Genomic DNA, 22,301 nt, shown 5'->3' with positions numbered 1-22,301 from the left:
GTGTGACCGTGTGAGTGTGAGTGAGAGAGTGTGAATGACCCAGTGAGAATGAGTGTCAAAGTATGAGTGTGAGTGTCCGTGAGAGTGTGCGAGTGAGTGTCTGAGGAAGCATGAATGTGGGTGTCTGGGGGTGTGTGTGTGTGTGAGTGTGAGAGTGTGAGTGTTGAGTCAAGTGAGTGTCCAAGTGAGTGTGAGTGTTGAGTCAAGTGAGTGTCCAAGTGAGTGTGAGTGTTGAGTCAAGTGAGTGTCTGAGCTTGATGGGCTGCGTGAGAGTGAGTGTGAGCATTCAAGTGTGAGTGAGTGTCTGAGTGTGAGTATGACTGTGAGTGACCGCAGGAGTGTGAGGGTCCATGTGAGTCTCTGTGTGTGCGTCTAGGTGTGTCTGAGTGAGTGTGAGTCTGAGTGCCAGTGAGACTGCGAGTATGAGTGTCCATGTGAGTATGAGTCTAAGCATGAGTGTGAGAGTCCTTGTGAGTATGAGCGTATCCATGTGAGTGAGTGTGGGTGTGTCAGGGTGTAGGAGTGTCTTTGACCTTGCAAGGATGAGTGAGATTGTGACTGTCCAAATGCAAGTGTTTGAGTGACTGTGAGTGACCGCGTGAGTGTGAGTGTCCAAGTGAGTGTGAGTATGAACGTGAGTGTCCAAAGGACTGTGAGTGACTGAGTGGGAGAGTGTGACTGTCCAAATGTGAGTGTTTGAGTGAGAGTGAGAGTCCATGTGAGTGAGTGTGTGTGAGTGTCTGGGTGTGTCTGAGAGCCCGTGAGACTGTATGAGTGTTCACGTGAGTATGAGTGTGAGCGTCTGTTTGAGTCTCCATGTGTGTATGAGTCAGTGTGACCGTGTGAGTGTGAGGATGAGCGTGAGTGTCCGTTTGTGTGAGTGTTCAAGTGAGTGTGAGTGACCCAGTGAGGACGAGTGTGAGAGTGTGACTGTCCAAGCATGAGTGTGTGTCTAACTGTGAGTTTCCATGTGAGTGAGTGTGAGTGCTCATGAGACTGTGTGAGTGTCCATGTGAATGTCAGTGATAGTGTGATTATTAGTATGAGCATATGACTGTCCGAGTGTGAGTGTCCATGTGAGCGAGTGTCTGAGTTCGAGTATGAGTGAGAGTGACCCAGTGAGTATGAGCATGAGAGTGTGTGTGTTTGAGTGAATGTGAGTACGTGCATGTCCGTGAGAGTGTACAAGTGAGTGTCTGAGTGAGTCTGAGTGTCTGAGTGCCCGTGAAACTCCGAGCATGAGTGTGAGGGTCTGTTTGAGTGTCCGTGTATGAGTCAGTGTGACCGTGTGAGTGTGAGTGAGAGAGTGTGAATGACCCAGTGAGAATGAGTGTCAAAGTATGAGTGTGAGTGTCCGTGAGAGTGTGCGAGTGAGTGTCTGAGGAAGCATGAATGTGAGTGTCTGGGGGTGTGTGTGTGTGTGAGTGTGAGAGTGTGAGTGTTGAGTCAAGTGAGTGTCCAAGTGAGTGTGAGTGTTGAGTCAAGTGAGTGTCTGAGCTTGATGGGCTGCGTGAGAGTGAGTGTGAGCATTCAAGTGTGAGTGAGTGTCTGAGTGTGAGTATGACTGTGAGTGACCGCAGGAGTGTGAGGGTCCATGTGAGTCTCTGTGTGTGCGTCTAGGTGTGTCTGAGTGAGTGTGAGTCTGAGTGCCAGTGAGACTGCGAGTATGAGTGTCCATGTGAGTATGAGTCTAAGCATGAGTGTGAGAGTCCTTGTGAGTATGACGTATCCATGTGAGTGAGTGTGGGTGTGTCAGGGTGTAGGAGTGTCTTTGACCTTGCAAGGATGAGTGAGATTGTGACTGTCCAAATGCAAGTGTTTGAGTGACTGTGAGTGACCGCGTGAGTGTGAGTGTCCAAGTGAGTGTGAGTATGAACGTGAGTGTCCAAAGGACTGTGAGTGACTGAGTGGGAGAGTGTGACTGTCCAAATGTGAGTGTTTGAGTGAGAGTGAGAGTCCATGTGAGTGAGTGTGTGTGAGTGTCTGGGTGTGTCTGAGAGCCCGTGAGACTGTATGAGTGTTCACGTGAGTATGAGTGTGAGCGTCTGTTTGAGTCTCCATGTGTGTATGAGTCAGTGTGACCGTGTGAGTGTGAGGATGAGCGTGAGTGTCCGTTTGTGTGAGTGTTCAAGTGAGTGTGAGTGACCCAGTGAGGACGAGTGTGAGAGTGTGACTGTCCAAGCATGAGTGTGTGTCTAACTGTGAGTTTCCATGTGAGTGAGTGTGAGTGCTCATGAGACTGTGTGAGTGTCCATGTGAATGTCAGTGATAGTGTGATTATTAGTATGAGCATATGACTGTCCGAGTGTGAGTGTCCATGTGAGCGAGTGTCTGAGTTCGAGTATGAGTGAGAGTGACCCAGTGAGTATGAGCATGAGAGTGTGTGTGTTTGAGTGAATGTGAGTACGTGCATGTCCGTGAGAGTGTACAAGTGAGTGTCTGAGTGAGTCTGAGTGTCTGAGTGCCCGTGAAACTCCGAGCATGAGTGTGAGGGTCTGTTTGAGTGTCCGTGTATGAGTCAGTGTGACCGTGTGAGTGTGAGTGAGAGAGTGTGAATGACCCAGTGAGAATGAGTGTCAAAGTATGAGTGTGAGTGTCCGTGAGAGTGTGCGAGTGAGTGTCTGAGGAAGCATGAATGTGAGTGTCTGGGGGTGTGTGTGTGTGAGTGTGAGAGTGAGTGTTGAGTCAAGTGAGTGTCCAAGTGAGTGTGAGTGTTGAGTCAAGTGAGTGTCCAAGTGAGTGTGAGTGTTGAGTCAAGTGAGTGTCTGAGCTTGATGGGCTGCGTGAGAGTGAGTGTGAGCATTCAAGTGTGAGTGAGTGTCTGAGTGTGAGTATGACTGTGAGTGACCGCAGGAGTGTGAGGGTCCATGTGAGTCTCTGTGTGTGCGTCTAGGTGTGTCTGAGTGAGTGTGAGTCTGAGTGCCAGTGAGACTGAGAGTATGAGTGTCCATGTGAATATGAGTCTAAGCATGAGTGTGAGAGTCCTTGTGAGTATGAGTGTATCCATGTGAGTGAGTGTGGGTGTGTCAGGGTGTAGGAGTGTCTTTGACCTTGCAAGGATGAGTGAGATTGTGACTGTCCAAATGCAAGTGTTTGAGTGACTGTGAGTGACCGCGTGAGTGTGAGTGTCCAAGTGAGTGTGAGTATGAACGTGAGTGTCCAAAGGACTGTGAGTGACTGAGTGGGAGAGTGTGACTGTCCAAATGTGAGTGTTTGAGTGAGAGTCCATGTGAGTGAGTGTGTGTGAGTGTCTGGGTGTGTCTGAGAGCCCGTGAGACTGTATGAGTGTTCACGTGAGTATGAGTGTGAGCGTCTGTTTGAGTCTCCATGTGTGTATGAGTCAGTGTGACCGTGTGAGTGTGAGGATGAGCGTGAGTGTCCGTTTGTGTGAGTGTTCAAGTGAGTGTGAGTGACCCAGTGAGGACGAGTGTGAGAGTGTGACTGTCCAAGCATGAGTGTGTGTCTAACTGTGAGTTTCCATGTGAGTGAGTGTGAGTGCTCATGAGACTGTGTGAGTGTCCATGTGAATGTCAGTGATAGTGTGATTATTAGTATGAGCATATGACTGTCCGAGTGTGAGTGTCCATGTGAGCGAGTGTCTGAGTTCGAGTATGAGTGAGAGTGACCCAGTGAGTATGAGCATGAGAGTGTGTGTGTTTGAGTGAATGTGAGTACGTGCATGTCCGTGAGAGTGTACAAGTGAGTGTCTGAGTGAGTCTGAGTGTCTGAGTGCCCGTGAAACTCCAAGCATGAGTGTGAGGGTCTGTTTGAGTGTCCGTGTATGAGTCAGTGTGACCGTGTGAGTGTGAGTGAGAGAGTGTGAATGACCCAGTGAGAATGAGTGTCAAAGTATGAGTGTGAGTGTCCGTGAGAGTGTGCGAGTGAGTGTCTGAGGAAGCATGAATGTGAGTGTCTGGGGGTGTGAGTGTGAGAGTGTGAGTGTTGAGTCAAGTGAGTGTCCAAGTGAGTGTGAGTGTTGAGTCAAGTGAGTGTCTGAGCTTGATGGGCTGCGTGAGAGTGAGTGTGAGCATTCAAGTGTGAGTGAGTGTCTGAGTGTGAGTATGACTGTGAGTGACCGCAGGAGTGTGAGGGTCCATGTGAGTCTCTGTGTGTGCGTCTAGGTGTGTCTGAGTGAGTGTGAGTCTGAGTGCCAGTGAGACTGTGAGTATGAGTGTCCATGTGAGTATGAGTCTAAGCATGAGTGTGAGAGTCCTTGTGAGTATGAGCGTATCCATGTGAGTGAGTGTGGGTGTGTCAGGGTGTAGGAGTGTCTTTGACCTTGCAAGGATGAGTGAGATTGTGACTGTCCAAATGCAAGTGTTTGAGTGACTGTGAGTGACCGCGTGAGTGTGAGTGTCCAAGTGAGTGTGAGTATGAACGTGAGTGTCCAAAGGACTGTGAGTGACTGAGTGGGAGAGTGTGACTGTCCAAATGTGAGTGTTTGAGTGAGAGTCCATGTGAGTGAGTGTGTGTGAGTGTCTGGGTGTGTCTGAGAGCCCGTGAGACTGTATGAGTGTTCACGTGAGTATGAGTGTGAGCGTCTGTTTGAGTCTCCATGTGTGTATGAGTCAGTGTGACCGTGTGAGTGTGAGGATGAGCGTGAGTGTCCGTTTGTGTGAGTGTTCAAGTGAGTGTGAGTGACCCAGTGAGGACGAGTGTGAGAGTGTGACTGTCCAAGCATGAGTGTGTGTCTAACTGTGAGTTTCCATGTGAGTGAGTGTGAGTGCTCATGAGACTGTGTGAGTGTCCATGTGAATGTCAGTGATAGTGTGATTATTAGTATGAGCATATGACTGTCCGAGTGTGAGTGTCCATGTGAGCGAGTGTCTGAGTTCGAGTATGAGTGAGAGTGACCCAGTGAGTATGAGCATGAGAGTGTGTGTGTTTGAGTGAATGTGAGTACGTGCATGTCCGTGAGAGTGTACAAGTGAGTGTCTGAGTGAGTCTGAGTGTCTGAGTGCCCGTGAAACTCCGAGCATGAGTGTGAGGGTCTGTTTGAGTGTCCGTGTATGAGTCAGTGTGACCGTGTGAGTGTGAGTGAGAGAGTGTGAATGACCCAGTGAGAATGAGTGTCAAAGTATGAGTGTGAGTGTCCGTGAGAGTGTGCGAGTGAGTGTCTGAGGAAGCATGAATGTGAGTGTCTGGGGGTGTGTGTGTGTGTGAGTGTGAGAGTGTGAGTGTTGAGTCAAGTGAGTGTCCAAGTGAGTGTGAGTGTTGAGTCAAGTGAGTGTCTGAGCTTGATGGGCTGCGTGAGAGTGAGTGTGAGCATTCAAGTGTGAGTGAGTGTCTGAGTGTGAGTATGACTGTGAGTGACCGCAGGAGTGTGAGGGTCCATGTGAGTCTCTGTGTGTGCGTCTAGGTGTGTCTGAGTGAGTGTGAGTCTGAGTGCCAGTGAGACTGCGAGTATGAGTGTCCATGTGAGTATGAGTCTAAGCATGAGTGTGAGAGTCCTTGTGAGTATGAGCGTATCCATGTGAGTGAGTGTGGGTGTGTCAGGGTGTAGGAGTGTCTTTGACCTTGCAAGGATGAGTGAGATTGTGACTGTCCAAATGCAAGTGTTTGAGTGACTGTGAGTGACCGCGTGAGTGTGAGTGTCCAAGTGAGTGTGAGTATGAACGTGAGTGTCCAAAGGACTGTGAGTGACTGAGTGGGAGAGTGTGACTGTCCAAATGTGAGTGTTTGAGTGAGAGTGAGAGTCCATGTGAGTGAGTGTGTGTGAGTGTCTGGGTGTGTCTGAGAGCCCGTGAGACTGTATGAGTGTTCACGTGAGTATGAGTGTGAGCGTCTGTTTGAGTCTCCATGTGTGTATGAGTCAGTGTGACCGTGTGAGTGTGAGGATGAGCGTGAGTGTCCGTTTGTGTGAGTGTTCAAGTGAGTGTGAGTGACCCAGTGAGGACGAGTGTGAGAGTGTGACTGTCCAAGCATGAGTGTGTGTCTAACTGTGAGTTTCCATGTGAGTGAGTGTGAGTGCTCATGAGACTGTGTGAGTGTCCATGTGAATGTCAGTGATAGTGTGATTATTAGTATGAGCATATGACTGTCCGAGTGTGAGTGTCCATGTGAGCGAGTGTCTGAGTTCGAGTATGAGTGAGAGTGACCCAGTGAGTATGAGCATGAGAGTGTGTGTGTTTGAGTGAATGTGAGTACGTGCATGTCCGTGAGAGTGTACAAGTGAGTGTCTGAGTGAGTCTGAGTGTCTGAGTGCCCGTGAAACTCCGAGCATGAGTGTGAGGGTCTGTTTGAGTGTCCGTGTATGAGTCAGTGTGACCGTGTGAGTGTGAGTGAGAGAGTGTGAATGACCCAGTGAGAATGAGTGTCAAAGTATGAGTGTGAGTGTCCGTGAGAGTGTGCGAGTGAGTGTCTGAGGAAGCATGAATGTGGGTGTCTGGGGGTGTGTGTGTGTGTGAGTGTGAGAGTGTGAGTGTTGAGTCAAGTGAGTGTCCAAGTGAGTGTGAGTGTTGAGTCAAGTGAGTGTCTGAGCTTGATGGGCTGCGTGAGAGTGAGTGTGAGCATTCAAGTGTGAGTGAGTGTCTGAGTGTGAGTATGACTGTGAGTGACCGCAGGAGTGTGAGGGTCCATGTGCGTCTAGGTGTGTCTGAGTGAGTGTGAGTCTGAGTGCCAGTGAGACTGTGAGTATGAGTGTCCATGTGAGTATGAGTCTAAGCATGAGTGTGAGAGTCCTTGTGAGTATGAGCGTATCCATGTGAGTGAGTGTGGGTGTGTCAGGGTGTAGGAGTGTCTTTGACCTTGCAAGGATGAGTGAGATTGTGACTGTCCAAATGCAAGTGTTTGAGTGACTGTGAGTGACCGCGTGAGTGTGAGTGTCCAAGTGAGTGTGAGTATGAACGTGAGTGTCCAAAGGACTGTGAGTGACTGAGTGGGATAGTGTGACTGTCCAAATGTGAGTGTTTGAGTGAGAGTGAGAGTCCATGTGAGTGAGTGTGTGTGAGTGTCTGGGTGTGTCTGAGAGCCCGTGAGACTGTATGAGTGTTCACGTGAGTATGAGTGTGAGCGTCTGTTTGAGTCTCCATGTGTGTATGAGTCAGTGTGACCGTGTGAGTGTGAGGATGAGCGTGAGTGTCCGTTTGTGTGAGTGTTCAAGTGAGTGTGAGTGACCCAGTGAGGACGAGTGTGAGAGTGTGACTGTCCAAGCATGAGTGTGTGTCTAACTGTGAGTTTCCATGTGAGTGAGTGTGAGTGCTCATGAGACTGTGTGAGTGTCCATGTGAATGTCAGTGATAGTGTGATTATTAGTATGAGCATATGACTGTCCGAGTGTGAGTGTCCATGTGAGCGAGTGTCTGAGTTCGAGTATGAGTGAGAGTGACCCAGTGAGTATGAGCATGAGAGTGTGTGTGTTTGAGTGAATATGAGTACGTGCATGTCCGTGAGAGTGTACAAGTGAGTGTCTGAGTGAGTCTGAGTGTCTGAGTGCCCGTGAAACTCCGAGCATGAGTGTGAGGGTCTGTTTGAGTGTCCGTGTATGAGTCAGTGTGACCGTGTGAGTGTGAGTGAGAGAGTGTGAATGACCCAGTGAGAATGAGTGTCAAAGTATGAGTGTGAGTGTCCGTGAGAGTGTGCGAGTGAGTGTCTGAGGAAGCATGAATGTGAGTGTCTGGGGGTGTGTGTGTGTGTGAGTGTGAGAGTGTGAGTGTTGAGTCAAGTGAGTGTCCAAGTGAGTGTGAGTGTTGAGTCAAGTGAGTGTCCAAGTGAGTGTGAGTGTTGAGTCAAGTGAGTGTCTGAGCTTGATGGGCTGCGTGAGAGTGAGTGTGAGCATTCAAGTGTGAGTGAGTGTCTGAGTGTGAGTATGACTGTGAGTGACCGCAGGAGTGTGAGGGTCCATGTGAGTCTCTGTGTGTGCGTCTAGGTGTGTCTGAGTGAGTGTGAGTCTGAGTGCCAGTGAGACTGCGAGTATGAGTGTCCATGTGAGTATGAGTCTAAGCATGAGTGTGAGAGTCCTTGTGAGTATGAGCGTATCCATGTGAGTGAGTGTGGGTGTGTCAGGGTGTAGGAGTGTCTTTGACCTTGCAAGGATGAGTGAGATTGTGACTGTCCAAATGCAAGTGTTTGAGTGACTGTGAGTGACCGCGTGAGTGTGAGTGTCCAAGTGAGTGTGAGTATGAACGTGAGTGTCCAAAGGACTGTGAGTGACTGAGTGGGAGAGTGTGACTGTCCAAATGTGAGTGTTTGAGTGAGAGTGAGAGTCCATGTGAGTGAGTGTGTGTGAGTGTCTGGGTGTGTCTGAGAGCCCGTGAGACTGTATGAGTGTTCACGTGAGTATGAGTGTGAGCGTCTGTTTGAGTCTCCATGTGTGTATGAGTCAGTGTGACCGTGTGAGTGTGAGGATGAGCGTGAGTGTCCGTTTGTGTGAGTGTTCAAGTGAGTGTGAGTGACCCAGTGAGGACGAGTGTGAGAGTGTGACTGTCCAAGCATGAGTGTGTGTCTAACTGTGAGTTTCCATGTGAGTGAGTGTGAGTGCTCATGAGACTGTGTGAGTGTCCATGTGAATGTCAGTGATAGTGTGATTATTAGTATGAGCATATGACTGTCCGAGTGTGAGTGTCCATGTGAGCGAGTGTCTGAGTTCGAGTATGAGTGAGAGTGACCCAGTGAGTATGAGCATGAGAGTGTGTGTGTTTGAGTGAATGTGAGTACGTGCATGTCCGTGAGAGTGTACAAGTGAGTGTCTGAGTGAGTCTGAGTGTCTGAGTGCCCGTGAAACTCCGAGCATGAGTGTGAGGGTCTGTTTGAGTGTCCGTGTATGAGTCAGTGTGACCGTGTGAGTGTGAGTGAGAGAGTGTGAATGACCCAGTGAGAATGAGTGTCAAAGTATGAGTGTGAGTGTCCGTGAGAGTGTGCGAGTGAGTGTCTGAGGAAGCATGAATGTGGGTGTCTGGGGGGGTGTGTGTGTGTGAGTGTGAGAGTGTGAGTGTTGAGTCAAGTGAGTGTCCAAGTGAGTGTGAGTGTTGAGTCAAGTGAGTGTCTGAGCTTGATGGGCTGCGTGAGAGTGAGTGTGAGCATTCAAGTGTGAGTGAGTGTCTGAGTGTGAGTATGACTGTGAGTGACCGCAGGAGTGTGAGGGTCCATGTGAGTCTCTGTGTGTGCGTCTAGGTGTGTCTGAGTGAGTGTGAGTCTGAGTGCCAGTGAGACTGTGAGTATGAGTGTCCATGTGAGTATGAGTCTAAGCATGAGTGTGAGAGTCCTTGTGAGTATGAGCGTATCCATGTGAGTGAGTGTGGGTGTGTCAGGGTGTAGGAGTGTCTTTGACCTTGCAAGGATGAGTGAGATTGTGACTGTCCAAATGCAAGTGTTTGAGTGACTGTGAGTGACCGCGTGAGTGTGAGTGTCCAAGTGAGTGTGAGTATGAACGTGAGTGTCCAAAGGACTGTGAGTGACTGAGTGGGAGAGTGTGACTGTCCAAATGTGAGTGTTTGAGTGAGAGTGAGAGTCCATGTGAGTGAGTGTGTGTGAGTGTCTGGGTGTGTCTGAGAGCCCGTGAGACTGTATGAGTGTTCACGTGAGTATGAGTGTGAGCGTCTGTTTGAGTCTCCATGTGTGTATGAGTCAGTGTGACCGTGTGAGTGTGAGGATGAGCGTGAGTGTCCGTTTGTGTGAGTGTTCAAGTGAGTGTGAGTGACCCAGTGAGGACGAGTGTGAGAGTGTGACTGTCCAAGCATGAGTGTGTGTCTAACTGTGAGTTTCCATGTGAGTGAGTGTGAGTGCTCATGAGACTGTGTGAGTGTCCATGTGAATGTCAGTGATAGTGTGATTATTAGTATGAGCATATGACTGTCCGAGTGTGAGTGTCCATGTGAGCGAGTGTCTGAGTTCGAGTATGAGTGAGAGTGACCCAGTGAGTATGAGCATGAGAGTGTGTGTGTTTGAGTGAATGTGAGTACGTGCATGTCCGTGAGAGTGTACAAGTGAGTGTCTGAGTGAGTCTGAGTGTCTGAGTGCCCGTGAAACTCCGAGCATGAGTGTGAGGGTCTGTTTGAGTGTCCGTGTATGAGTCAGTGTGACCGTGTGAGTGTGAGTGAGAGAGTGTGAATGACCCAGTGAGAATGAGTGTCAAAGTATGAGTGTGAGTGTCCGTGAGAGTGTGCGAGTGAGTGTCTGAGGAAGCATGAATGTGAGTGTCTGGGGGTGTGTGTGTGTGTGAGTGTGAGAGTGTGAGTGTTGAGTCAAGTGAGTGTCCAAGTGAGTGTGAGTGTTGAGTCAAGTGAGTGTCTGAGCTTGATGGGCTGCGTGAGAGTGAGTGTGAGCATTCAAGTGTGAGTGAGTGTCTGAGTGTGAGTATGACTGTGAGTGACCGCAGGAGTGTGAGGGTCCATGTGAGTCTCTGTGTGTGCGTCTAGGTGTGTCTGAGTGAGTGTGAGTCTGAGTGCCAGTGAGACTGTGAGTATGAGTGTCCATGTGAGTATGAGTCTAAGCATGAGTGTGAGAGTCCTTGTGAGTATGAGCGTATCCATGTGAGTGAGTGTGGGTGTGTCAGGGTGTAGGAGTGTCTTTGACCTTGCAAGGATGAGTGAGATTGTGACTGTCCAAATGCAAGTGTTTGAGTGACTGTGAGTGACCGCGTGAGTGTGAGTGTCCAAGTGAGTGTGAGTATGAACGTGAGTGTCCAAAGGACTGTGAGTGACTGAGTGGGAGAGTGTGACTGTCCAAATGTGAGTGTTTGAGTGAGAGTGAGAGTCCATGTGAGTGAGTGTGTGTGAGTGTCTGGGTGTGTCTGAGAGCCCGTGAGACTGTATGAGTGTTCACGTGAGTATGAGTGTGAGCGTCTGTTTGAGTCTCCATGTGTGTATGAGTCAGTGTGACCGTGTGAGTGTGAGGATGAGCGTGAGTGTCCGTTTGTGTGAGTGTTCAAGTGAGTGTGAGTGACCCAGTGAGGACGAGTGTGAGAGTGTGACTGTCCAAGCATGAGTGTGTGTCTAACTGTGAGTTTCCATGTGAGTGAGTGTGAGTGCTCATGAGACTGTGTGAGTGTCCATGTGAATGTCAGTGATAGTGTGATTATTAGTATGAGCATATGACTGTCCGAGTGTGAGTGTCCATGTGAGCGAGTGTCTGAGTTCGAGTATGAGTGAGAGTGACCCAGTGAGTATGAGCATGAGAGTGTGTGTGTTTGAGTGAATGTGAGTACGTGCATGTCCGTGAGAGTGTACAAGTGAGTGTCTGAGTGAGTCTGAGTGTCTGAGTGCCCGTGAAACTCCGAGCATGAGTGTGAGGGTCTGTTTGAGTGTCCGTGTATGAGTCAGTGTGACCGTGTGAGTGTGAGTGAGAGAGTGTGAATGACCCAGTGAGAATGAGTGTCAAAGTATGAGTGTGAGTGTCCGTGAGAGTGTGCGAGTGAGTGTCTGAGGAAGCATGAATGTGGGTGTCTGGGGGTGTGTGTGTGAGTGTGAGAGTGTGAGTGTTGAGTCAAGTGAGTGTCCAAGTGAGTGTGAGTGTTGAGTCAAGTGAGTGTCTGAGCTTGATGGGCTGCGTGAGAGTGAGTGTGAGCATTCAAGTGTGAGTGAGTGTCTGAGTGTGAGTATGACTGTGAGTGACCGCAGGAGTGTGAGGGTCCATGTGAGTCTCTGTGTGTGCGTCTAGGTGTGTCTGAGTGAGTGTGAGTCTGAGTGCCAGTGAGACTGTGAGTATGAGTGTCCATGTGAGTATGAGTCTAAGCATGAGTGTGAGAGTCCTTGTGAGTATGAGCGTATCCATGTGAGTGAGTGTGGGTGTGTCAGGGTGTAGGAGTGTCTTTGACCTTGCAAGGATGAGTGAGATTGTGACTGTCCAAATGCAAGTGTTTGAGTGACTGTGAGTGACCGCGTGAGTGTGAGTGTCCAAGTGAGTGTGAGTATGAACGTGAGTGTCCAAAGGACTGTGAGTGACTGAGTGGGAGAGTGTGACTGTCCAAATGTGAGTGTTTGAGTGAGAGTCCATGTGAGTGAGTGTGTGTGAGTGTCTGGGTGTGTCTGAGAGCCCGTGAGACTGTATGAGTGTTCACGTGAGTATGAGTGTGAGCGTCTGTTTGAGTCTCCATGTGTGTATGAGTCAGTGTGACCGTGTGAGTGTGAGGATGAGCGTGAGTGTCCGTTTGTGTGAGTGTTCAAGTGAGTGTGAGTGACCCAGTGAGGACGAGTGTGAGAGTGTGACTGTCCAAGCATGAGTGTGTGTCTAACTGTGAGTTTCCATGTGAGTGAGTGTGAGTGCTCATGAGACTGTGTGAGTGTCCATGTGAATGTCAGTGATAGTGTGATTATTAGTATGAGCATATGACTGTCCGAGTGTGAGTGTCCATGTGAGCGAGTGTCTGAGTTCGAGTATGAGTGAGAGTGACCCAGTGAGTATGAGCATGAGAGTGTGTGTGTTTGAGTGAATGTGAGTACGTGCATGTCCGTGAGAGTGTACAAGTGAGTGTCTGAGTGAGTCTGAGTGTCTGAGTGCCCGTGAAACTCCGAGCATGAGTGTGAGGGTCTGTTTGAGTGTCCGTGTATGAGTCAGTGTGACCGTGTGAGTGTGAGTGAGAGAGTGTGAATGACCCAGTGAGAATGAGTGTCAAAGTATGAGTGTGAGTGTCCGTGAGAGTGTGCGAGTGAGTGTCTGAGGAAGCATGAATGTGGGTGTCTGGGGGTGTGTGTGTGTGTGAGTGTGAGAGTGTGAGTGTTGAGTCAAGTGAGTGTCCAAGTGAGTGTGAGTGTTGAGTCAAGTGAGTGTCTGAGCTTGATGGGCTGCGTGAGAGTGAGTGTGAGCATTCAAGTGTGAGTGAGTGTCTGAGTGTGAGTATGACTGTGAGTGACCGCAGGAGTGTGAGGGTCCATGTGAGTCTCTGTGTGTGCGTCTAGGTGTGTCTGAGTGAGTGTGAGTCTGAGTGCCAGTGAGACTGTGAGTATGAGTGTCCATGTGAGTATGAGTCTAAGCATGAGTGTGAGAGTCCTTGTGAGTATGAGTGTATCCATGTGAGTGAGTGTGGGTGTGTCAGGGTGTAGGAGTGTCTTTGACCTTGCAAGGATGAGTGAGATTGTGACTGTCCAAATGCAAGTGTTTGAGTGACTGTGAGTGACCGCGTGAGTGTGAGTGTCCAAGTGAGTGTGAGTATGAACGTGAGTGTCCAAAGGACTGTGAGTGACTGAGTGGGAGAGTGTGACTGTCCAAATGTGAGTGTTTGAGTGAGAGTGAGAGTCCATGTGAGTGAGTGTGTGTGAGTGTCTGGGTGTGTCTGAGAGCCCGTGAGACTGTATGAGTGTTCACGTGAGTATGAGTGTGAGCGTCTGTTTGAGTCTCCATGTGTGTATGAGTCAGTGTGACCGTGTGAGTGTGAGGATGAGCGTGAGTGTCCGTTTGTGTGAGTGTTCAAGTGAGTGTGAGTGACCCAGTGAGGACGAGTGTGAGAGTGTGACTGTCCAAGCATGAGTGTGTGTCTAACTGTGAGTTTCCATGTGAGTGAGTGTGAGTGCTCATGAGACTGTGTGAGTGTCCATGTGAATGTCAGTGATAGTGTGATTATTAGTATGAGCATATGACTGTCCGAGTGTGAGTGTCCATGTGAGCGAGTGTCTGAGTTCGAGTATGAGTGAGAGTGACCCAGTGAGTATGAGCATGAGAGTGTGTGTGTTTGAGTGAATGTGAGTACGTGCATGTCCGTGAGAGTGTACAAGTGAGTGTCTGAGTGAGTCTGAGTGTCTGAGTGCCCGTGAAACTCCGAGCATGAGTGTGAGGGTCTGTTTGAGTGTCCGTGTATGAGTCAGTGTGACCGTGTGAGTGTGAGTGAGAGAGTGTGAATGACCCAGTGAGAATGAGTGTCAAAGTATGAGTGTGAGTGTCCGTGAGAGTGTGCGAGTGAGTGTCTGAGGAAGCATGAATGTGAGTGTCTGGGGGTGTGTGTGTGTGTGAGTGTGAGAGTGTGAGTGTTGAGTCAAGTGAGTGTCCAAGTGAGTGTGAGTGTTGAGTCAAGTGAGTGTCTGAGCTTGATGGGCTGCGTGAGAGTGAGTGTGAGCATTCAAGTGTGAGTGAGTGTCTGAGTGTGAGTATGACTGTGAGTGACCGCAGGAGTGTGAGGGTCCATGTGAGTCTCTGTGTGTGCGTCTAGGTGTGTCTGAGTGAGTGTGAGTCTGAGTGCCAGTGAGACTGTGAGTATGAGTGTCCATGTGAGTATAAGCATGAGTGTCAGTGACCCTGCAAGTATGAGTGAGAGTGAGACTGACTGACCAAATGCAAGTGTCTGAGTGACTGTGAGTGACTGTATGAGTGTGATTATGAGTGTCTGTGAGAGTGTACGAGTGTCAGAGTGTGACTGTGTCCATTTGAGTATGTGAGTGTCCGAGTGTGAGTGACCCAGTGAGCATGAGAGTGTGACTTTCCAAATGTGAGTGATTGAGTACATGCCTCCATGTGAGTGAGTGTGAGTGTCTGAGAGCCCGTGAGACTGTATGAGTGTGAGTATGAGCCTGAGTGTCCGTTTGAGTGTCCGAGTGAGTGTGAGCGACCCAGTGAGTATGAGTGTATGACAGTGTGTGTGTCTGAGTGTCTGTGCGACTGTGTCTTAGTGTGGCTGACGTTGTGAGTGGGAGTATGAGTGTTAGTGTCCATGTGAGTGTGAGAGTCCATGCAAGTATGAGTGTTTCTGTCTCAGTGATGCTTAGTGTTAGTGTGAATGTCTGTGAGTGACAGTGTGATATCGTCAGTGAGTGTGGTAGACTATGAGAGTGTGAGTTTGAGTGTCCATGTGAATGCACGAGCGTCGGTGTAAGAGTGGGAGTGTCTGTTTGAGTATGAGTGAGAATGCCCATGAGAGTATGAGTACGAGTGGGAGTGTACATGTGTCTGAATGAGTGTAAGTGTCTGTTTGTTAGTGAGAGTGTGAATGAGAGTGTGAAAGTCTCAAATGTGTGGGTGAGTGTGAGTGTCCATATGAGTGTGAGTTTTGGTGAGTGTGTCTGTGTGGCAGTGTGTATGACTGTCAGTGTCCTTGTGAGTGTGTTTATGTGTGAATAAAGTGTATTTTTGTGTGTGTGACTGTGTTTTCTGCATGTCTGCTGTGAGTGCATGTCAGTGTGTGTGTCTGGGTATCCCTGTCTATGCGTCTGTCTATCTGTGGGTATGCATCTGTCTCTCTGTGTGTCTGTTTGTGTCTGTTTGTGTGTGTGTACAGAAAACTCCTGTACTCACCGATGGTGACGTGGTGCGGTGTGACAAGATCGAGGCAGTGCGCAGCAGTGACCACCCAGCGGCTGCTGATCAGGCTTCCCCCACAGAAACCCACGTCTCTACTGTTCCGGATCAGCACCTGTGAGAAGGGGTGAGATCTCTATGCACACGCTGTCCTGTTCTCCCCCACTGGCTGCTGACTTTGGATCCTGAGAATGACACTTTTGGCAACATTCACCACAGCACACCAGGCAAAGATGAAATTAGTAACAAACTAAAAAATTTGCACCATCTGTGCCAATGAAGCACAATAGTGAGGTCTATGTGAACAAGGGAGAGAAAAGAGTTTGTCATGGTAATAAAATCTGGAATGATCTACAACATAGAAAATGGAAAGGTGAAAAGATGCTACTCTGTGTTACATATAAGCTGCATTAAAGCTTCAGCATATCTTCAATTATGCCACTCCCTGAACCTTTATTTCAGGTGTTAAACTGAAGAAAAAGCTCTGCAGCTCCAGTGAAGTTAATAATAAAATAGTGGAAAAAGGTGCAACTGAGTCTGGCCTCCTACCCTGGTTTGGTTCCTGGATTAATGTCATGTTTTACATAAGCCCTTTTGACTTAATTCTATGTGCTATCGATGCTTTTAATTCTGCTCAGTAGCACTAGAATAAAACATTGAATAGCACCAAAGAAAAATTACCTGAAAGCTCCATCTTAGATTATGAAGAACTAGACTAGGAAAAAAAACAAACAACCACCACACACAAATACAAGATTCAATTACAAATTGCTCAAGGTAATGGAAATTTGAAACTCTCTTGCTGGTATCACTTTATCTCAAGAATAAAGTGTCTGGGTGAGGGAGAATTCACACCACATTCCCTTCTCACAACCTAAAGGCAGGTCTCGATAAAAACAAAGCAGCTTGTGTTCCTCCTTGAAGCAGGTACAATGGCTTAAAAAAACCCAGACAACGTATTAGTGACATGTCAGTGCCCAAAAGTGCAGGCAGGTTCAGCCCACTGTTCCGCCTGTAAAAGAAAGACCTGCTGATGTGTGGAAAGGGAAAAATCTTGTGTGACAGCAATAAAACAGACCAACAGAAACCTCAGGTTTTTTAGATCAGTCAGTTAACTTATTAGGTACAAGCCCATAAATAATACTAGTACAGCGATAAAACAGAGACAAGTAAAAGTATCAACTACAGTCACACAGGGAGGGATACAGAGACATAGATGCACGCTGATACACGCACAGCCAGTCACACACACAGTGACACACAAACATGAACACAGACACACATACAGAGACACATGCAGGCGCATACCACACAGACAGACAGACAAACACACAAAGAGACACAGCCACACGATCACACAGACACACGCACCCACACAGACACACTGAGACACAGGGACAGACACAAAAACAGAGACATGCACACACAGAGATGGACACAGAGGCACAAACAGGTGTGCACACACGTACACAGATGGACACAGAGGCACCCACAGACACAGGAACACACAAAACACAGAGACACAAAGTGCCCAAAACCAAGATTAACAACCCAAACAAGACAGTGGGAATAAAACACTACAGGGATGCTTCCCTTCTGGCCACACGCCGTTCACCTTCACATTTGAGCCCTCTCCATAGTATCCTCCTTACCCTGACAAACAAGAAAAGCTCCACCTTCTAATGAAAAATATCACCTGGTCATAGAAAAATTTTTATGAAAAACAGCACCAGCCGTTCCAGAAGGGGTCAGAAGCCAGTTTTCACCAGGAACATCTAGAAACAAAGACCGTGAATAACAGAGCAGGAGAAGGTAGAATTGATGAAGAGAGAAAGTATGCAGCTTAGATGACAAAAGTACATATATTTAGGATGGGGGAAAATGATAAGTAAGGGAAGTGATACACAGAATCAAAAAAGACCTGCGAAATTTTGGGAAATACATGTGGCTGGATTGCCTGCTATCTGAAAAAAAAACTTGGTGAACTCTGCTCCTGATGGAACCTGTGACAACAAAGTCAGACACAGCATTCAGGTGTGGTACCTGTGGCTGGGCTAGAAGAAAAGCGTTACCTGCCATGGGCAATGGCCGCGATGACACAAAGTTCCTCCTGTTACCCTGGAGTTGTGCTCTGATGTGGAGCTCACATAGATCTGAGGCGTGTCCGAAACATTTCTCTGGTCACTGCGGTGATTCAGCGCCCCGTGCGTGGTTCGCATGGCCCCTGTTTTGTTCTGGCCGTCGTTCTCCCCTGTCTGGTTTTGCCCAGCAGCGTTTTCCACCGTTTCCTCCTGCCCGGCTGCAGGTGCTGTGGTCTGGTTCTGCCCTGCGGGGCCCTGGCTCAGCTCACCCCATGGCGCTGAGCCTCTCTGGGGTTTGCCAGGCCCAGCGGTCCCCTCCTCTGCGCCCTCCTGCCTGGGGACACCCCTCTCCTGTGCAGCAGCACCAGCGCTCTGCGGCTTCAGTGTCACAGAGGCCAGCAGTGTCTTGTTCCAGCTGGAGGCATCTTCTGACACTTCAGTTTGTCCAGCGTCACCCTCCATGAGCGTGCTTTGCACAAAGGCACCCTCCAAGGTCTCATTTTCCCCAGCAGCAGCTTGTTCCAGCTGGGTCTGTCTAATTGTGCCCTCCCTGCTCTCCTTCCACTTGGCCACATCACCCCTGTGCTCGCTCGCTCCCCTCGGCAGCCTGGTTTTGATCAGGCCACATGGAAACGATGCTGGAGGGAGAAAAGACAGAAATACAGCTTTGAGTTTAGGCTGTGTGGTGTCAAGGGTCAGGACAGAATCTAACCCTATCACTTTCCTTGTGATAAGATGCCTTAACACCAAGTTTTAAAGACCCCTGTCATGTCCCTTTGCTCCTGCCACTGCGGTTTACTTTCATCACCCAGTTACGCTGATCTAAGTGCTGCTGTTGGGAGGGATAGGCCCACCCACCCCAGACTGTGCTGCTGCCCCTTTGCCCAGAGCTCACTGGATTAGAGAGACACCTCGCTCAGAGACACCTTAACATTTAAAATAAATAGACAATAAATAAGACAGATCTTTTCTATAGAATCACAGACTGGTTGGGGTTGGAAGGGACCTCTGGAGATCATCCAGTCCAACCCACCTGCTAAAGCAGGTTCACCAGTGCAGATCACACAGGGATTTGTCCAGGTGGGTTTGAATGTCTCCAGAAAAGGAGACTCCACAACCTCCCTGGGCAGCCTGGGCCAGGCTCTGGCACCTCAAAGTAAAGAAGTTTCTCCTCATGTTTAGATGGAACCTCCTGTGCTTCAATCTGTACCCGTTAATTTAAAAAAAAAAAAATCCTAAAACATATGAATAAACAAAATAATGTCACCCGCTGGGTTAGTGGCCTGACTAGGAGGATCAAGGGTGTATAAAACACAGAGCAAACCTAAATATATCAAGTAAAGTGTAACAGGTAAATCAGAATGGAAGCATTATGAAGTAGGAACCATGGGGTTCCTAACAGGCCTGTGGCCTTGAGACAACGCAGCTGCAGCTATACACTAAGTGCAAGCTGCAGTAGGTACAGCGCGCAGCTCCTCTGCAACCAGGGAAGAGGAAAAGATGGAGCCTGTGAGCCTGTAACCGGGACCGAGCTGGCGTTACCTGTTTGCAGGCAGCTCCTCCCGTCCCCGTGCAGGGTGTAGCCCTCGGCGCAGGAACACGTCACGTGGAAGGCGCTGCTGCTGTCCCGGCAGTACTGCCAGCACCCGCCGTTCTTGTACCAGCACTCAAACCTTTCTGCGATGGAAACACACAGGTGTTCACTTGGTTATTGCTACACAGCTGAAGTAAAGTTGGAACGTATGAGAAACACCCGCTGAAATGTGGCAGGGAAACGGAAGGAACTACCTCTCACAGTTCCAGAAAACCATGCTGATTTGCAGCAAACCAGATACAATTGCTTTATGGCTATTGCAGTTCGCCTGCTGCTCCCGTTTTCTTATTTGTCAGCTTGAGGCCACAGCCAGGCTCTGGCCCTTCTGCCTGTAGAGCAGGAGCACAGAAACGCCTGGAAGAGCGCGCCCTGCTTTAGCACCCACTTGTGAACTGTCTGCAGCGCTTATCTTCTGCAGCATGACAGACTTAAAGTACTAGACATTTAGGTGCATGCCAAGACTGCGAGAAACGGAGTAAGATTCTGTATACATTGTTACATTGAAAAAGTGTTAAATTGCTTGACTGTAAAAATAAAAGGTCCACAAAAGCACTTTGGGGAAAAAATTACTTATGATTAATAGTTTCCACCTCAGTTTGGCTTTTGCTGTAAAGTCATGCCCCTGTCATTTGCAATCCGGAAACAGTAGTTCAGAGGACCAAAAGTCCTCTGACCAAAGGCAGCTTTTCTACTTCATTCTTCATCATTTGTATATTACAAAATAAATACATATTGGTTGTGTTTACACTAAGCTTTGCCTGATTAAAGAGAAAACAGGGCCTCACCACGACAGATCTCCAGTGGAGGTGTCTGTGCCAGGAGCTCCTGCATTTGTGATCGCTCTGAAGGGATAAAGAGAGGTAATACCCTGCCCTTTCTTGGGGGAGGATGGGAGATGGCCAAGGCCGTTCATGACAGGAGGCTGTGCCACCACTTCCTCCACACACCAGAGCCAGAATTAGCTACGGCTGCGGTCACAACGCGACTGCCTTCCTGCCCCAACATGTCACACACAAAACCACTGTTCCGTAGGAATCTAAACAACCGAGCAGTTCTGTATCAGATACAGTCACCACTGATAAGCTCTAAGAGAAGCCTTTGCAAAGGTGCAGCTCAGGTGTCGCAAGAGCAAATTCCAGCTCCAACCCTGCCTTCACAGTGAATGTTGGCATCTCAGCTCCTGTACTCACCTTTTTCACAGTTGTCTCCTCCAAATTTTGGGGGGCAGATGCAAAAGTAACTGTAGTGTCTTATTTTGCAGACTCCACCATTGCGACAGGGATTTGTACTACATGGATTTGAACCTAAGAAGAAGAAACAAGGCATAGTGTAATTCCAAGAATTAAGAAAAACCTGGTTTTAAACTGCCACATAATTCTTTGTACCCAGAAGGGACACAAAAAGTAGGTATTTTTTAAAATTCTCTTTTTTACCTACCTTGGTAACTGAACCAAAATTCCATCTGCAAGAAGAAAGAACAAATGAAGAGAACATTCAATAAGTGGTCATACTGATTACTGAAGATATTATTTAGAAAACTGTGGGGTTTTAGGGTGCATGTAAATGAATATTTTTATTAGAACCATAATTCTCAAAGCAGATTTCCTGATGATCACCATGGACCAGCCCAGCATGCATAAACAGGGTTGTCCTGGGATTAAAATTAAACGGAAAGCTCTGTAGAGCTGTTCCTACCGTGCTGCACCACCTGCTAAGGCGGACATCACCCAAGCAGCTCAGGCTGGATACACAAGAAATTAGGCACTTTAATATGAAAAACTGCAGTTCAAACTCTTGCTTCAGCAGCAGGTCCCGGCTGAACGCCTCAGGCACACACCTGCCAGAGCTGCATCGGGTGCCTTGGGAAGGATTGCTCCCAGGTCACACTTAACTTTCCTCTATTTTTCCTTAAATAAAGTTTCTCACTGTTTTCTCCTGCGAATGGAAGATCTCCTTGGCCTCCTCAAATGAACACTTCTCCTCATTGCATTCTCTCTCCAAGTTCCCCGGACGAATCTCTTCTAGGAAATAGTTGGCACGTTTGTGGACTTTCAGCACCTCGTGTGCTTCATCTTTTCTCATAAACACTAGGAAAACAAAAATGAAGTTAATGGTACTGGAAGAGCACAAACCAGTATCATTACTATAACACAGTTTTAGTTGGATAAACAATACAGAGAAGGGGAGGGCATCTAAATAAACAGCCCAAAGGAAAATAAAATCAGTCTGCATTCCAGCAAAAGACAGCAGCAGTTTAAGCTTTTAGTGGCTCAAAAGACCCACTGCTGACACATGCAGATTAGTGCAGAAACATTTTTTTCTTCCACAAAACACTTGAATATTGCAGCTGCTTCTTTGGAGGCTGGTTATATTTTCCTGCCTGAGCTTCCCAGCTCACAATGATTATCAGTTGCCTGGCTGAAATCCATAGAGCAGGTCCCTTCACAGCGCCCTATTCTCCTTGTCATGGCCTACCATCCTAGGCAAGTCCAAAGCCTCTGACAAAAAAACAGTTTTGGAGATGAACCATAAAGACACACATTTCTTTGCAGGTGCAGAACCAGTATCCATAGCAGTGATGGAAATTCTAGAACAATATTAAATTGCTTCATTTCTAGGCAATTAGGAACAGCCCAGAACAACTCTTAGCCGAAAAGTGCTTTGGAGAGATCCTGCTGTCTGGTGATGTGGAAAAAGCCTTTCACTTACATCAGTGAAACCGCCCTTTCACCACTCCCTGAGTTCTGGGGTCGCCTTTAAAGTATTTACCTATTGTAAGTACCATCACATAGGGGGTCTGCCTGTTGTAAAGCTCTCTGGTTTGCAGATATCTCTGGTTTGCAGATAGCACTCCCAGCTCTGCTCTCCCTCCTCTGCAAGGACAGCCACAATGATGCGTGAGATCCTGTGCGTTCTCACGCCTGTTCTAAAGCTCTCTGAAGCCATTGCCCAACCTTATGAACTAAAATCAACATAAGGCCCGAGAAGCCATGTTGAAAATGTCTAATTTTAGCTTCCCAAATTTGAAAACATTGCCAGGCAAAGACAATTCACAGAATACTTCTCAACAGGATGGTCCAACTAGGAAGCTGAAAGCCTGATTCTTCTTGGAAATATATGTAAGAATATTAATTTTTTTCTTGTGCATTTCTTGTAGTGCTTCTCCAACCCACAGGACTTTATGTTCAGAAAAGGAATGTAGTTTCAGTTTAAATGCTGAGATTGTCACAATAGTAAAATAAAATCAAAAATGTAATTCAGAAGTACCTACCTGGGTATGAAAACGGACAGCGGCTGTTGATGGGGCACATCAGTAGGAGAAACACCACAAGCGAGGACCTGCTCTCCATTTCAGTGAGCGTTCAGATTACTCTGACTTCCTGCTGATTTCCTTCTGAGGGAAATGAAGGAAACTGGTATATTGTCACAAAAACTACAGGGTGGATTAGCCTGCAAAAAAGATGAAG

The 22,301-nt window shown here is 48.1% G+C and overlaps 1 protein-coding gene across 3 annotated transcripts in view; it reads right to left on the bottom strand.

Moving 5' to 3' along the window:
* Positions 1 to 22,301, bottom strand: part of LOC102097433 (venom prothrombin activator porpharin-D-like) — a 34,068-nt gene that overhangs the window by 9,375 nt on the left and 2,392 nt on the right. For 2 of the 3 annotated variants that reach the window (XM_065073179.1, XM_065073181.1), the window contains exons 2-8: positions 22,106 to 22,228; positions 20,761 to 20,921; positions 20,272 to 20,296; positions 20,025 to 20,138; positions 18,783 to 18,917; positions 17,232 to 17,878; positions 15,157 to 15,274 (exon numbers count right to left, since the gene is read on the bottom strand). In XM_065073179.1, the coding sequence (XP_064929251.1) occupies positions 15,157 to 15,274; positions 17,232 to 17,878; positions 18,783 to 18,917; positions 20,025 to 20,138; positions 20,272 to 20,296; positions 20,761 to 20,921; positions 22,106 to 22,184 (1,279 nt within the window). In that variant the 5' untranslated portion in view covers positions 22,185 to 22,228. Of the gene's footprint in view, positions 1 to 15,156; positions 15,275 to 17,231; positions 17,879 to 18,782; positions 18,918 to 20,024; positions 20,139 to 20,271; positions 20,297 to 20,760; positions 20,922 to 22,105; positions 22,285 to 22,301 lie in introns of all 3 variants that reach the window. The other variant, XM_065073180.1, reaches the window with a different exon arrangement.

Source organism: Columba livia, chromosome 9, assembly GCF_036013475.1.
Source record: "Columba livia isolate bColLiv1 breed racing homer chromosome 9, bColLiv1.pat.W.v2, whole genome shotgun sequence".
In the NCBI taxonomy this organism is placed as follows: domain Eukaryota; kingdom Metazoa; phylum Chordata; class Aves; order Columbiformes; family Columbidae; genus Columba; species Columba livia.
Note: the sequence above shows the minus strand (reverse complement) of the source record. Positions and strands in the feature narration are given on the sequence as shown.